The 16,403-nt window shown below is 55.9% G+C and overlaps 1 protein-coding gene across 3 annotated transcripts in view; it reads left to right on the forward strand.

Annotated features, from left to right (window-relative positions):
* Window positions 1-16,403, forward strand: part of EMCN (endomucin) — an 85,732-nt gene that overhangs the window by 47,379 nt on the left and 21,950 nt on the right. For all 3 annotated transcript variants that reach the window (XM_056114241.1, XM_056114242.1, XM_056114243.1), the window contains exon 5: window positions 5,859-5,897. In XM_056114241.1, coding sequence (XP_055970216.1) covers window positions 5,859-5,897 — 39 coding nt within the window. The remainder of the gene's footprint in view (window positions 1-5,858; window positions 5,898-16,403) is intronic.

Below are 16,403 nucleotides of genomic sequence, written 5' to 3' on the forward strand. Positions count from 1 at the left end.
CCTGGGGGCTACTGCATTTATTAGCTTCCAAATGCAGTCCAAAGTGACTTTTCACCTAAGCGCTGTTAAAATTACATCCCTGAAGCTATGTAAGATGAAAACACCGTGGAAAGCAAGGTAATGAATCCGGGTTTTCTGCTGCCTTTGCCTGTGTCTGGTCGATCGGCTCTGCCAGGGCCCGAGTGCCAGACTCTTATGGCACATTCCCCGGGCAGCCAGTCAGCCCTCTGTTTCCTGCCCAGCGAGGATGGCACCTGATGGACCCTGAACCCAAGAATATCCCAGCACCTTCACTTGTGCAATTCAGTCCAAGTCTCACTGGGGCCCTGGACAGCTAGGCAAACCTGCACTGAGCATCACACACACACCCCAGAGCAGATGCGGGCACTTAGAGCTCAGGCTGTGCCTCCCCGGAGCACCCCGCTTGCAGGTCTGGCTAGGAGCGTTAGCGGCCACAGACGTGAGGTGAGGTTCTGAAGACAAGTGCCACCTCAAGATAATTCTTTCTAGTCCTTTCCTATCTGATTTTCCTGTTTCACTCTTCCATTATGCCTGCACTGTACCACTATCCTCCCGTTGTTCATCAATTTGTTCAAGTGGGCACCAGTAAGGTCTCCATTGTGACACTTATTGTTACTGTTTTTGGCATATCGAACACGTCACGGGGAGCTTGCCAGGCTTTGCTGTGCGGGCGGGATACTCTCGGAAGCTTGCTGGGCTCTCCAAGAGGGACGAAGGATTCAAACCCAGGTTGTCTGTGTGCAAGGCAAACACCCTACCTGCTGTGCTATCGCTCCAGCCATTCTGCCTGAAAGAGACAAATTCCTAGAACCCTAGAATTTCAATGTCAACGTGCCCATCAATTCAGTGCTCTGAGCATGTCCAGACAATGAGGAATTTGGAGCTGGTGAATGGATGGTTTATTCACGAAGGCTCTTTGGAAGGGTGAGAGAGCCAGTGCCCCCAGCTCAGGGGAGGCAGCCGTTCTTGGCTAGCAGCGGTCACTGGGACGTCCCCTCATCTTCATGCAGACTTTCTCTGTGTCTCCTCTATTCCTGAACTCTCCTCTCCTGAAGACACGTGGCCACAGGAACCTAGGACTCTCTCAGTGGAGATACTTCCCTTCCCTCCAGCTGCAAGAGTGCAAGAGCCTGTCTAGCAAGGCCCCCCTGGAGGCAGAGACACGCATCTCTGGGGAGGGGGGTATTCATGGAACCAGCTCAGCGCAGTACACAATGTTTCCTCTGCGTGCATTTATGTCTGTCTGTGCAGGACCTCCTGGCCAGGCACCAGGGGCAATGCAAAGCACAGCCCCTCTCTGTCCATCAACTATTATTTAGTCCAATATTTATTGATCTGCTTTATCCCTATTGTACTTTTTATGAAACTATATTTAGCTTTACTTGTTCGCTATTTATGTTCTTTAACCTGTGGAGGGGTTGGTGTCAAACCCCAGATTCTCTCAAGAACCCTGTTTCTGCTAACGACTAATGACTTGTGAATGTGGCAGCTTCTCAGACTTTCCATCATTTGCTTCCTTTTGGCCCTGAGGAAGGAACAAGACAGTAGTGTGGAGGGAGATATTCAGTAGGTGCTTTTCCTGCTGGTGACTGGCCGAATCTCTACCAGCTCCATGGCAGACCAGGCGCCAGCGCAAGGTGCAGAGGCCAGACAGCCAAGTCCTCTCCTGGTGCAAGCCCCTGCGGTTGCAGGAAGGGGGTGGGAGCCCAAGCAGAAGACAGGGGAGGCTGCCGAGAGGCCACAGCTCCACTGAGGCATGCTGTGCTGACACGGAACACGCAGCATTGCAGCAACGGGAAGATCTGCTTGCAGGAGGTCGCTGAGGGAGAGTTAACGACACTTCTATGTGACAAACCCTGTCACATGTTTCCTTTCGTGCCACTTGCCGTAGTTTCTGTGGAGTTTGTGTTATTATTTGCCAGGAGAACGGCCTGCGTCCAGGGTTGTGCATCTCACAGCTTCACAGCGTTCCTGAAACCCACGGAGGCCGCCCAGGGGCCACAGGAAGGAGCTTCCTGAATGCGTGTCAAAGGGCTGGGGCCAGCCAGAAGCATGACCCTCGACTTGCTGCTTCAGACTCTAGCACCTTCATTTCCTCATCAGTAAGAGCTCTTCCAAGAGTACAACCCCTTGCAGAATTCTTGTGACAATTGAGAGAAAATATACAAAGCTTGAAAGAGTGTCTGAGAAGCAGACAATAAGTTTTAGCTATTATTATAATAACCTTGACAAAATCAGGCAAAGTCTACAGTCACTGGGAAAGGAATTCGGTTAAGAGAGGCTGCATGGCTTGACGAGGCTAAATGAAAAGGTAACGTTCAAACTCTGGTTTCTTTGTTTGGTTTTGGCACTTGCTCCAGCCCCATGTCCCTTCCCTTATCATGCACATTAAATCATGTGGCTTAAATCAGCTAACGGGATGAAGGCACAACTAGCTTTCAGTTGTGCCTGTCATACAGGTACAAGTTGGTGTTCAGCGAGTAAGACCAGGCTGCCAAGGGGCCAGCTGAGTTCAGTGCATGATTCTAACAGTAGCCCTGCAGAAGGCCCCTCTCCCTTGACCATCAGCCAACCTGTCCCGGCTCTTTTCATCACACACTCCTCATCATGATGACCGTGGTCCTTCTTCCTTCCTCTACTGCTTATTCAAATTCTTCACATCCTTCAAGGACCTCTGGGATATTTCATGTTCCTATTTCCTATCACTTAATGAGTGCTGCCCAATTTATATATATACCATCTGCCTTAAATTGATGCACTTCTCACTTTTAAATGTGTTTGAAAAAAAAAAAAGACTGTAAGTGAAAGACCAGTTACATTTAGCATAAACAGTCTCTGTAAAAACCACTATAAGGAAAACAAACTAAATAAAATTCTAATTCGATTTTTTAGTTTGCCAAAGGCTCTGTGTTTGAGGAGGGATTAAAAAAAATCAAAATAAGTTCTGTTAGGTATTCATGACAGTTCACATCAAATCAAAAATCTGAAACAACTAACTGAAATAATCAAATGAGCGAAAAAGCGAACAAGCAAAAAATAACTTTCTCATGAGTACTGCCATCTTATTCATGACCCACCCTGTTCCCCCAGGTGACCCTTCAGACCAAGCTGCATGTCCCGCCCTGAGGAAAACAGCCGTTTATTTGATTGCTGGTCTCAGCATTCCTCTTTTCTCTGCTCTGTTTATTGGGGAATGCTGTCCTAATGTTTCTTCTGTGCTATTTAACTATTTCCAATCACTTTGTGGGGTAGGGATGAGAGAAGCCGTCAGGATCACAACTTAGCTACAAGTCACGTCTGAGCCTGAAATCACGTTGTGGTACCATGATTCTGTCACCTCTGTGGATCGGAGAAGGAAAAGGAAGACTTGAAATGGTCATAATAAATAATTATTATGAAAATGGGATATCAGATCAGATAAAGGCATGACTGGTATTTTCTTTGCACAAATGATACTCTAATACTTCACGATCTATGATTAAGTATGTATAGCTAGAAAATGTCTTTGGCAAAGTTAGTTGTGTATTGTTGCTTATGCTTACTGTTTTAAAAGCAAATTGTCAAGTTCCGCTTTGGATTCATCCGTGTTAAACTTTAGTAGTTAAGTTCATCTGAATTTCCTACTACCTCCCTTCTACAGTGAATCAAACTCAACAAACCTGCTACTATTCACCCAAACCAAGATTTGTGTCTTTGTCAAGCCTCTTAATCACAGTAGGTTAGCAGAAGTGAACCAGGAACATTTAAGAAACACATATGTCTCACGAACATCATGAATAAAAATTAAAAGTAATCACAAATATTTTCACTTTCCTAGTTCCCACAGCTTCATGTTGTATACATTCATCCCCTCCAGGATTTTATAACCAGAAAATTAAGTCTATGGTAAAGGGAGTATGCCCTGTGAAAACACATCTTTAGTTTTAAATTACATCTCCTTGTTTACAGGTTAAAAGGTATAAACACCATATTGATTAAACACTCAAAATTTGTAGCATTTTTTCCCATGGTGAAAATAGATTCCTTCTTATAGAAAAGCCTAGATCTTTCAGTAGCCAAGGTGAGGATTTTAACTTGTAATGGGGGAGAGGGTCCCCAGGTGGTTCAGGGGAACCTTTCAGATGAATCCTGGCCACCGAGGCTGACCCATGAAGGCCCAGCCTGAGGGTGCTGCTGGCCTGGCAGAACCAGGGCCACGGGGCCCCCTGACAGTTTTGGCGTCTCTGGGGTTTAGCCAGCCGGGCTGGGCTCTGTGTGGGGCTGGGGGTGAATGGAGTCAGCACATACAAGGAATGTAAGACCCCGTATTAGTCCCCCCCAAGACCTTAAATTGTTTTGCGTTCTTTGGTTTTAAGATTCAAGCATATATCGAGACATCGTTATTTTTCTTTTGCATGTCCCTTTGAAACTATTCTATTTTTCCTTCTGTGCCTTTGAAACTATTCTGTATTTTTGAAGGGTGGGGAAAAAAACTCAAAGGATAGCCAGAAAGTTCTGTTTGAATGAGTTGAATTATTTTTCATTCTCAATAATTTCTATTAGAAAGAAATGTTAGGACCTGACATTAATGGAAGTGCAATAAAGGATCTCATTTTCTTTGTATTCCACTCATCTAGCAGCTGATAAATATTTTAACTGCATCTTCCAACTATAGCATTGCATCATATTCAAGTAATTTCACTAGTTACAATAAGAATTACTTACATAAGCTTTCCATTCAGAGCATTTCAGTGGAAGGGAAATTGTCTATTTTAATCAAAGGGGGTGGGTACTAGTGCCAGAGATCTGAATTATAGTCATGCCCACCAACCCATTGAGAAAGTAGTATTATTCCTTCCAGCCAATATTTGCAGATCTGCAGGATGGGAATGGAAACCCTTCCCTGAATACCTCGGCAAATAACATATAGAACCGAGATGAATTACTTTCCAGAGAGTAGCTCCATCATCTAACTCTCAGTTATAAATAAAACATTCATTTTCCCTTAAAATTTAATCAGACAGACAGGCTGGTACAATTTGTTATCCCTGCGCTCTCTTGTCACTCCCTGATTTTGAATGTCTTCACTGAGACTGTCCCTGCCACGTGGATAGAAGGGTCCAGAACCAGCTCTCAGAGCCAGACCCTCTGTCCTCGGAGCTTCCGGAGGGTTCTGAGGAGAAGCGAGGAGATGGCTTTGGGTCAGGAAGTTGGAGATTTCTCTGGGGTGACATCTGAGTGAAGCAGTGACCTGCAGCAGGAACTCCCTGGCACAGGAGAACAGAGGGGAAAGAGGCAGAGACGCCTGTGGGAGAAGCACCCAACTGTGGCCACCTCAGAAGCCCAGCACGGGCAGTACAACGCAGGGAGCGGGGGGGGGGGGGGGGGGGGGGGGGGGGGGGGGGGGGGGGGGAGGCCAGGCAACGGACGCCAACCATCGTGTGGAGGAGACAGGGGTGTGTTACGGTGGCCGGGACTCACAGGGCATCGATTGGGGGGTGAGGAAAGATGAGAAGCCTCTATGAAGCTCTGGCCTGAGGCGGCAGGGAGGACGTGGGCGGGTGGGCAGAGACAAGTGGACAGTTCTGAAACATCACTACTGTGTTTTGGTTTAACTTCGTTTTCTGCGTTCTCCTCAGACAGATTGTGTTCATGCTGTGTGCCCTCAGCCCCTCGCCAGCTGAGTCTGGAGCTAATTCTCCCCAGTGGTTTTCCTTGCAGCAGGCCCTTCTGGATGCGACGCTAACGGGCCTCCCCGCACCTCAGAGCTCCCTGTCAGGGCGCCCCTGCTCGGCCTCGCAGGGGCTGTGGGCGCAGACCTGACAGTGAACGTTTCCCTTTCTCTCCTTCTCCTCAAGCTGAGAACCAGAGCTCAATCCAAACAACAGAAAGTCCAGGTAAGTTCCGGGTTTTTTTTTTCCTCTGAGAATATTCATGAGTCAAACCCAAGAATGAGATCAAGTAGATGCGTCCATCTGAAATCAGGCTGAAACGGTTCAAGGGAAACTTTACAATATTTAGGAAAATTAAAGTTGAAAATTAAAAAGAGCAGCTGGGGGCCCATACAGAGCCGTGCCTGAGGGAAGGGTGTGAGCCAGGTGGAGTCTCCAGCTGTCTATGGTCAGGGACACTCTCCGGGGGACAGAGCCCATGCCCTGCCCTTGCTTCCTGCCAAGACCTGGCCTGGCACCGAAAAATGACTCTATATATCCCATGGAAGCTAACAAAGATCGCTCCAGTAAATGCTCACACTTTGCCATCCTTTGGTTGTAAATGGAGTAGATTTTATACAACGTCCACGATCACGATCATCCTGTTGTTCGTCAGTTTCCTTGAGCAGCACCAGTAATGTCTCCTTCTTCCTAGCCCTGAGATTTTAAAAGAGCCATTTCAATGCTCTTTCAGGATTAGGAGATGAGACTCATCATTGTTACTGGTATTTGGCATATTGAGTACGACACGGGAAGTTTTCCAGACTCTGCCATGCGGGCAGGATACTTTTGGTAGCCAGCCAGGTTCTCCAAAGGAAATATAATAAGATGTCGCATGGCTGCAAATGCGGCCGCACACTTCCGGGAGCTGGGTTTTATAGTCTCTGCGTCTTGGCCGTTGATGGGACCAACCTGGTGCTGGCAGCAGCTGGTGGGTGTGACGCCTACCTACTGGAAGATGGAGGGTCTAGGTGGAAAAGGCCCAGTCCCAATCTGAGTAGGCTTGGAGACCTCAGCCCCGGGACCTGCATGCTGGGTTCCTCTGCCAGTTCTTTCATGCATCTTTTATACAATGTAAAGGTAAAGGTAAAGATAAAGGCCCTCCCGTTGTTCATCGATTTGCTCGAGCGGGCCCAGTAACGTCTCCATTGGAGACTTGAGTGCCTTTATACAACGTTTTTTTCATTTCATTTCATCATCCTGTTATTCGTCGATTGCCTCGAGCAGGCCCCAGTAACGTCTCTTTCATCCTTGCCCTGAGATTATATTCAAGGCTATTTAGGAGAATGAGACCCATCATTGTTACTGGTATTTGGCATATTTGGTACCCCACGGGGAGTTTGCCAGACTCTGCCCTGTGGGCAGGCTACATTCAATAGCCTGCAAGTTTGTCCAAAGTAGGTATAAGACAATAAGATGTGTCATAAAAAAAAAAAAAAAGTTCTGTTAAGATGTCGCGCGGCCGCGAATGCGGCCGCGCGGTTCCGGGTTCTGGATTTTAAAGTCTCTGAGTCTTGGCCGCTGATGGGATTACACGGCGCCAGGGGGCCAGGTGGTGGGTGTTACCCCCGCCTACTGGAATTTGGAGGATCTGGGTGGAAGATGCTCGACTCCAATTCGAGTAGGCTTGGAGGTCTCGGCCCCGGAACCCGCGTGGCTTTGTCCCTCTGCCAGTACCTTCAGGTGTGCGGAGAGTGGTCTCAGCATGGTGGTGGCTGGTCCTGGAGGTCTCCGGCTGCCGTAGCCCTGGCCGGGGCGGGGAGGAAAGCTCAACCCGCTCCCCTCCAAGGGACTCCGGGAAGGAACACCCAGGCGCGGGGGCAGAGACTGCACTGTTCTCGTCCGGGTTCTGGATTTTAAAGTCTCTGAGTCTTGGCCGCTGATGGGATTACACGGCGCCAGGGGGCCAGGTGGTGGGTGTTACCCCCGCCTACTGGAATTTGGAGGATCTGGGTGGAAGATGCTCGACTCCAATTCGAGTAGGCTTGGAGGTCTCGGCCCCGGAACCCGCGTGGCTTTGTCCCTCTGCCAGTACCTTCAGGTGTGCGGAGAGTGGTCTCAGCATGGTGGTGGCTGGTCCTGGAGGTCTCCGGCTGCCGTAGCCCTGGCCGGGGCGGGGAGGAAAGCTCAACCCGCTCCCCTCCAAGGGACTCCGGGAAGGAACACCCAGGCGCGGGGGCAGAGACTGCACTGTTCTCGTCCGGGTTCTGGATTTTAAAGTCTCTGAGTCTTGGCCGCTGATGGGATTACACGGCGCCAGGGGGCCAGGTGGTGGGTGTTACCCCCGCCTACTGGAATTTGGAGGATCTGGGTGGAAGATGCTCGACTCCAATTCGAGTAGGCTTGGAGGTCTCGGCCCCGGAACCCGCGTGGCTTTGTCCCTCTGCCAGTACCTTCAGGTGTGCGGAGAGTGGTCTCAGCATGGTGGTGGCTGGTCCTGGAGGTCTCCGGCTGCCGTAGCCCTGGCCGGGGCGGGGAGGAAAGCTCAACCCGCTCCCCTCCAAGGGACTCCGGGAAGGAACACCCAGGCGCGGGGGCAGAGACTGCACTGTTCTCGTCCGGGTTCTGGATTTTAAAGTCTCTGAGTCTTGGCCGCTGATGGGATTACACGGCGCCAGGGGGCCAGGTGGTGGGTGTTACCCCCGCCTACTGGAATTTGGAGGATCTGGGTGGAAGATGCTCGACTCCAATTCGAGTAGGCTTGGAGGTCTCGGCCCCGGAACCCGCGTGGCTTTGTCCCTCTGCCAGTACCTTCAGGTGTGCGGAGAGTGGTCTCAGCATGGTGGTGGCTGGTCCTGGAGGTCTCCGGCTGCCGTAGCCCTGGCCGGGGCGGGGAGGAAAGCTCAACCCGCTCCCCTCCAAGGGACTCCGGGAAGGAACACCCAGGCGCGGGGGCAGAGACTGCACTGTTCTCGTCCGGGTTCTGGATTTTAAAGTCTCTGAGTCTTGGCCGCTGATGGGATTACACGGCGCCAGGGGGCCAGGTGGTGGGTGTTACCCCCGCCTACTGGAATTTGGAGGATCTGGGTGGAAGATGCTCGACTCCAATTCGAGTAGGCTTGGAGGTCTCGGCCCCGGAACCCGCGTGGCTTTGTCCCTCTGCCAGTACCTTCAGGTGTGCGGAGAGTGGTCTCAGCATGGTGGTGGCTGGTCCTGGAGGTCTCCGGCTGCCGTAGCCCTGGCCGGGGCGGGGAGGAAAGCTCAACCCGCTCCCCTCCAAGGGACTCCGGGAAGGAACACCCAGGCGCGGGGGCAGAGACTGCACTGTTCTCGTCCGGGTTCTGGATTTTAAAGTCTCTGAGTCTTGGCCGCTGATGGGATTACACGGCGCCAGGGGGCCAGGTGGTGGGTGTTACCCCCGCCTACTGGAATTTGGAGGATCTGGGTGGAAGATGCTCGACTCCAATTCGAGTAGGCTTGGAGGTCTCGGCCCCGGAACCCGCGTGGCTTTGTCCCTCTGCCAGTACCTTCAGGTGTGCGGAGAGTGGTCTCAGCATGGTGGTGGCTGGTCCTGGAGGTCTCCGGCTGCCGTAGCCCTGGCCGGGGCGGGGAGGAAAGCTCAACCCGCTCCCCTCCAAGGGACTCCGGGAAGGAACACCCAGGCGCGGGGGCAGAGACTGCACTGTTCTCGTCCGGGTTCTGGATTTTAAAGTCTCTGAGTCTTGGCCGCTGATGGGATTACACGGCGCCAGGGGGCCAGGTGGTGGGTGTTACCCCCGCCTACTGGAATTTGGAGGATCTGGGTGGAAGATGCTCGACTCCAATTCGAGTAGGCTTGGAGGTCTCGGCCCCGGAACCCGCGTGGCTTTGTCCCTCTGCCAGTACCTTCAGGTGTGCGGAGAGTGGTCTCAGCATGGTGGTGGCTGGTCCTGGAGGTCTCCGGCTGCCGTAGCCCTGGCCGGGGCGGGGAGGAAAGCTCAACCCGCTCCCCTCCAAGGGACTCCGGGAAGGAACACCCAGGCGCGGGGGCAGAGACTGCACTGTTCTCGTCCGGGTTCTGGATTTTAAAGTCTCTGAGTCTTGGCCGCTGATGGGATTACACGGCGCCAGGGGGCCAGGTGGTGGGTGTTACCCCCGCCTACTGGAATTTGGAGGATCTGGGTGGAAGATGCTCGACTCCAATTCGAGTAGGCTTGGAGGTCTCGGCCCCGGAACCCGCGTGGCTTTGTCCCTCTGCCAGTACCTTCAGGTGTGCGGAGAGTGGTCTCAGCATGGTGGTGGCTGGTCCTGGAGGTCTCCGGCTGCCGTAGCCCTGGCCGGGGCGGGGAGGAAAGCTCAACCCGCTCCCCTCCAAGGGACTCCGGGAAGGAACACCCAGGCGCGGGGGCAGAGACTGCACTGTTCTCGTCCGGGTTCTGGATTTTAAAGTCTCTGAGTCTTGGCCGCTGATGGGATTACACGGCGCCAGGGGGCCAGGTGGTGGGTGTTACCCCCGCCTACTGGAATTTGGAGGATCTGGGTGGAAGATGCTCGACTCCAATTCGAGTAGGCTTGGAGGTCTCGGCCCCGGAACCCGCGTGGCTTTGTCCCTCTGCCAGTACCTTCAGGTGTGCGGAGAGTGGTCTCAGCATGGTGGTGGCTGGTCCTGGAGGTCTCCGGCTGCCGTAGCCCTGGCCGGGGCGGGGAGGAAAGCTCAACCCGCTCCCCTCCAAGGGACTCCGGGAAGGAACACCCAGGCGCGGGGGCAGAGACTGCACTGTTCTCGTCCGGGTTCTGGATTTTAAAGTCTCTGAGTCTTGGCCGCTGATGGGATTACACGGCGCCAGGGGGCCAGGTGGTGGGTGTTACCCCCGCCTACTGGAATTTGGAGGATCTGGGTGGAAGATGCTCGACTCCAATTCGAGTAGGCTTGGAGGTCTCGGCCCCGGAACCCGCGTGGCTTTGTCCCTCTGCCAGTACCTTCAGGTGTGCGGAGAGTGGTCTCAGCATGGTGGTGGCTGGTCCTGGAGGTCTCCGGCTGCCGTAGCCCTGGCCGGGGCGGGGAGGAAAGCTCAACCCGCTCCCCTCCAAGGGACTCCGGGAAGGAACACCCAGGCGCGGGGGCAGAGACTGCACTGTTCTCGTCCGGGTTCTGGATTTTAAAGTCTCTGAGTCTTGGCCGCTGATGGGATTACACGGCGCCAGGGGGCCAGGTGGTGGGTGTTACCCCCGCCTACTGGAATTTGGAGGATCTGGGTGGAAGATGCTCGACTCCAATTCGAGTAGGCTTGGAGGTCTCGGCCCCGGAACCCGCGTGGCTTTGTCCCTCTGCCAGTACCTTCAGGTGTGCGGAGAGTGGTCTCAGCATGGTGGTGGCTGGTCCTGGAGGTCTCCGGCTGCCGTAGCCCTGGCCGGGGCGGGGAGGAAAGCTCAACCCGCTCCCCTCCAAGGGACTCCGGGAAGGAACACCCAGGCGCGGGGGCAGAGACTGCACTGTTCTCGTCCGGGTTCTGGATTTTAAAGTCTCTGAGTCTTGGCCGCTGATGGGATTACACGGCGCCAGGGGGCCAGGTGGTGGGTGTTACCCCCGCCTACTGGAATTTGGAGGATCTGGGTGGAAGATGCTCGACTCCAATTCGAGTAGGCTTGGAGGTCTCGGCCCCGGAACCCGCGTGGCTTTGTCCCTCTGCCAGTACCTTCAGGTGTGCGGAGAGTGGTCTCAGCATGGTGGTGGCTGGTCCTGGAGGTCTCCGGCTGCCGTAGCCCTGGCCGGGGCGGGGAGGAAAGCTCAACCCGCTCCCCTCCAAGGGACTCCGGGAAGGAACACCCAGGCGCGGGGGCAGAGACTGCACTGTTCTCGTCCGGGTTCTGGATTTTAAAGTCTCTGAGTCTTGGCCGCTGATGGGATTACACGGCGCCAGGGGGCCAGGTGGTGGGTGTTACCCCCGCCTACTGGAATTTGGAGGATCTGGGTGGAAGATGCTCGACTCCAATTCGAGTAGGCTTGGAGGTCTCGGCCCCGGAACCCGCGTGGCTTTGTCCCTCTGCCAGTACCTTCAGGTGTGCGGAGAGTGGTCTCAGCATGGTGGTGGCTGGTCCTGGAGGTCTCCGGCTGCCGTAGCCCTGGCCGGGGCGGGGAGGAAAGCTCAACCCGCTCCCCTCCAAGGGACTCCGGGAAGGAACACCCAGGCGCGGGGGCAGAGACTGCACTGTTCTCGTCCGGGTTCTGGATTTTAAAGTCTCTGAGTCTTGGCCGCTGATGGGATTACACGGCGCCAGGGGGCCAGGTGGTGGGTGTTACCCCCGCCTACTGGAATTTGGAGGATCTGGGTGGAAGATGCTCGACTCCAATTCGAGTAGGCTTGGAGGTCTCGGCCCCGGAACCCGCGTGGCTTTGTCCCTCTGCCAGTACCTTCAGGTGTGCGGAGAGTGGTCTCAGCATGGTGGTGGCTGGTCCTGGAGGTCTCCGGCTGCCGTAGCCCTGGCCGGGGCGGGGAGGAAAGCTCAACCCGCTCCCCTCCAAGGGACTCCGGGAAGGAACACCCAGGCGCGGGGGCAGAGACTGCACTGTTCTCGTCCGGGTTCTGGATTTTAAAGTCTCTGAGTCTTGGCCGCTGATGGGATTACACGGCGCCAGGGGGCCAGGTGGTGGGTGTTACCCCCGCCTACTGGAATTTGGAGGATCTGGGTGGAAGATGCTCGACTCCAATTCGAGTAGGCTTGGAGGTCTCGGCCCCGGAACCCGCGTGGCTTTGTCCCTCTGCCAGTACCTTCAGGTGTGCGGAGAGTGGTCTCAGCATGGTGGTGGCTGGTCCTGGAGGTCTCCGGCTGCCGTAGCCCTGGCCGGGGCGGGGAGGAAAGCTCAACCCGCTCCCCTCCAAGGGACTCCGGGAAGGAACACCCAGGCGCGGGGGCAGAGACTGCACTGTTCTCGTCCGGGTTCTGGATTTTAAAGTCTCTGAGTCTTGGCCGCTGATGGGATTACACGGCGCCAGGGGGCCAGGTGGTGGGTGTTACCCCCGCCTACTGGAATTTGGAGGATCTGGGTGGAAGATGCTCGACTCCAATTCGAGTAGGCTTGGAGGTCTCGGCCCCGGAACCCGCGTGGCTTTGTCCCTCTGCCAGTACCTTCAGGTGTGCGGAGAGTGGTCTCAGCATGGTGGTGGCTGGTCCTGGAGGTCTCCGGCTGCCGTAGCCCTGGCCGGGGCGGGGAGGAAAGCTCAACCCGCTCCCCTCCAAGGGACTCCGGGAAGGAACACCCAGGCGCGGGGGCAGAGACTGCACTGTTCTCGTCCGGGTTCTGGATTTTAAAGTCTCTGAGTCTTGGCCGCTGATGGGATTACACGGCGCCAGGGGGCCAGGTGGTGGGTGTTACCCCCGCCTACTGGAATTTGGAGGATCTGGGTGGAAGATGCTCGACTCCAATTCGAGTAGGCTTGGAGGTCTCGGCCCCGGAACCCGCGTGGCTTTGTCCCTCTGCCAGTACCTTCAGGTGTGCGGAGAGTGGTCTCAGCATGGTGGTGGCTGGTCCTGGAGGTCTCCGGCTGCCGTAGCCCTGGCCGGGGCGGGGAGGAAAGCTCAACCCGCTCCCCTCCAAGGGACTCCGGGAAGGAACACCCAGGCGCGGGGGCAGAGACTGCACTGTTCTCGTCCGGGTTCTGGATTTTAAAGTCTCTGAGTCTTGGCCGCTGATGGGATTACACGGCGCCAGGGGGCCAGGTGGTGGGTGTTACCCCCGCCTACTGGAATTTGGAGGATCTGGGTGGAAGATGCTCGACTCCAATTCGAGTAGGCTTGGAGGTCTCGGCCCCGGAACCCGCGTGGCTTTGTCCCTCTGCCAGTACCTTCAGGTGTGCGGAGAGTGGTCTCAGCATGGTGGTGGCTGGTCCTGGAGGTCTCCGGCTGCCGTAGCCCTGGCCGGGGCGGGGAGGAAAGCTCAACCCGCTCCCCTCCAAGGGACTCCGGGAAGGAACACCCAGGCGCGGGGGCAGAGACTGCACTGTTCTCGTCCGGGTTCTGGATTTTAAAGTCTCTGAGTCTTGGCCGCTGATGGGATTACACGGCGCCAGGGGGCCAGGTGGTGGGTGTTACCCCCGCCTACTGGAATTTGGAGGATCTGGGTGGAAGATGCTCGACTCCAATTCGAGTAGGCTTGGAGGTCTCGGCCCCGGAACCCGCGTGGCTTTGTCCCTCTGCCAGTACCTTCAGGTGTGCGGAGAGTGGTCTCAGCATGGTGGTGGCTGGTCCTGGAGGTCTCCGGCTGCCGTAGCCCTGGCCGGGGCGGGGAGGAAAGCTCAACCCGCTCCCCTCCAAGGGACTCCGGGAAGGAACACCCAGGCGCGGGGGCAGAGACTGCACTGTTCTCGTCCGGGTTCTGGATTTTAAAGTCTCTGAGTCTTGGCCGCTGATGGGATTACACGGCGCCAGGGGGCCAGGTGGTGGGTGTTACCCCCGCCTACTGGAATTTGGAGGATCTGGGTGGAAGATGCTCGACTCCAATTCGAGTAGGCTTGGAGGTCTCGGCCCCGGAACCCGCGTGGCTTTGTCCCTCTGCCAGTACCTTCAGGTGTGCGGAGAGTGGTCTCAGCATGGTGGTGGCTGGTCCTGGAGGTCTCCGGCTGCCGTAGCCCTGGCCGGGGCGGGGAGGAAAGCTCAACCCGCTCCCCTCCAAGGGACTCCGGGAAGGAACACCCAGGCGCGGGGGCAGAGACTGCACTGTTCTCGTCCGGGTTCTGGATTTTAAAGTCTCTGAGTCTTGGCCGCTGATGGGATTACACGGCGCCAGGGGGCCAGGTGGTGGGTGTTACCCCCGCCTACTGGAATTTGGAGGATCTGGGTGGAAGATGCTCGACTCCAATTCGAGTAGGCTTGGAGGTCTCGGCCCCGGTCTCTGCCCCCGCGCCTGGGTGTTCCTTCCCGGAGTCCCTTGGAGGGGAGCGGGTTGAGCTTTCCTCCCCGCCCCGGCCAGGGCTACGGCAGCCGGAGACCTCCAGGACCAGCCACCACCATGCTGAGACCACTCTCCGCACACCTGAAGGTACTGGCAGAGGGACAAAGCCACGCGGGTTCCGGGGCCGAGACCTCCAAGCCTACTCGAATTGGAGTCGAGCATCTTCCACCCAGATCCTCCAAATTCCAGTAGGCGGGGGTAACACCCACCACCTGGCCCCCTGGCGCCGTGTAATCCCATCAGCGGCCAAGACTCAGAGACTTTAAAATCCAGAACCCGGACGAGAACAGTGCAGTCTCTGCCCCCGCGCCTGGGTGTTCCTTCCCGGAGTCCCTTGGAGGGGAGCGGGTTGAGCTTTCCTCCCCGCCCCGGCCAGGGCTACGGCAGCCGGAGACCTCCAGGACCAGCCACCACCATGCTGAGACCACTCTCCGCACACCTGAAGGTACTGGCAGAGGGACAAAGCCACGCGGGTTCCGGGGCCGAGACCTCCAAGCCTACTCGAATTGGAGTCGAGCATCTTCCACCCAGATCCTCCAAATTCCAGTAGGCGGGGGTAACACCCACCACCTGGCCCCCTGGCGCCGTGTAATCCCATCAGCGGCCAAGACTCAGAGACTTTAAAATCCAGAACCCGGACGAGAACAGTGCAGTCTCTCCCCCGCGCCTGGGTGTTCCTTCCCGGAGTCCCTTGGAGGGGAGCGGGTTGAGCTTTCCTCCCCGCCCCGGCCAGGGCTACGGCAGCCGGAGACCTCCAGGACCAGCCACCACCATGCTGAGACCACTCTCCGCACACCTGAAGGTACTGGCAGAGGGACAAAGCCACGCGGGTTCCGGGGCCGAGACCTCCAAGCCTACTCGAATTGGAGTCGAGCATCTTCCACCCAGATCCTCCAAATTCCAGTAGGCGGGGGTAACACCCACCACCTGGCCCCCTGGCGCCGTGTAATCCCATCAGCGGCCAAGACTCAGAGACTTTAAAATCCAGAACCCGGACGAGAACAGTGCAGTCTCTGCCCCCGCGCCTGGGTGTTCCTTCCCGGAGTCCCTTGGAGGGGAGCGGGTTGAGCTTTCCTCCCCGCCCCGGCCAGGGCTACGGCAGCCGGAGACCTCCAGGACCAGCCACCACCATGCTGAGACCACTCTCCGCACACCTGAAGGTACTGGCAGAGGGACAAAGCCACGCGGGTTCCGGGGCCGAGACCTCCAAGCCTACTCGAATTGGAGTCGAGCATCTTCCACCCAGATCCTCCAAATTCCAGTAGGCGGGGGTAACACCCACCACCTGGCCCCCTGGCGCCGTGTAATCCCATCAGCGGCCAAGACTCAGAGACTTTAAAATCCAGAACCCGGACGAGAACAGTGCAGTCTCTGCCCCCGCGCCTGGGTGTTCCTTCCCGGAGTCCCTTGGAGGGGAGCGGGTTGAGCTTTCCTCCCCGCCCCGGCCAGGGCTACGGCAGCCGGAGACCTCCAGGACCAGCCACCACCATGCTGAGACCACTCTCCGCACACCTGAAGGTACTGGCAGAGGGACAAAGCCACGCGGGTTCCGGGGCCGAGACCTCCAAGCCTACTCGAATTGGAGTCGAGCATCTTCCACCCAGATCCTCCAAATTCCAGTAGGCGGGGGTAACACCCACCACCTGGCCCCCTGGCGCCGTGTAATCCCATCAGCGGCCAAGACTCAGAGACTTTAAAATCCAGAACCCGGACGAGAACAGTGCAGTCTCTTATACAACGTAGCAATAAAAAATGGAGAAAACAACAGGGAAAGTGGAGAGAGTAATGCTGAATTGTCTCAAAATCCTAATCATTGGGGAATT

Source organism: Sorex fumeus, unplaced genomic scaffold, assembly GCF_029834395.1.
Source record: "Sorex fumeus unplaced genomic scaffold, SorFum_2.1 ptg000024l, whole genome shotgun sequence".
Taxonomy (NCBI): domain Eukaryota; kingdom Metazoa; phylum Chordata; class Mammalia; order Eulipotyphla; family Soricidae; genus Sorex; species Sorex fumeus.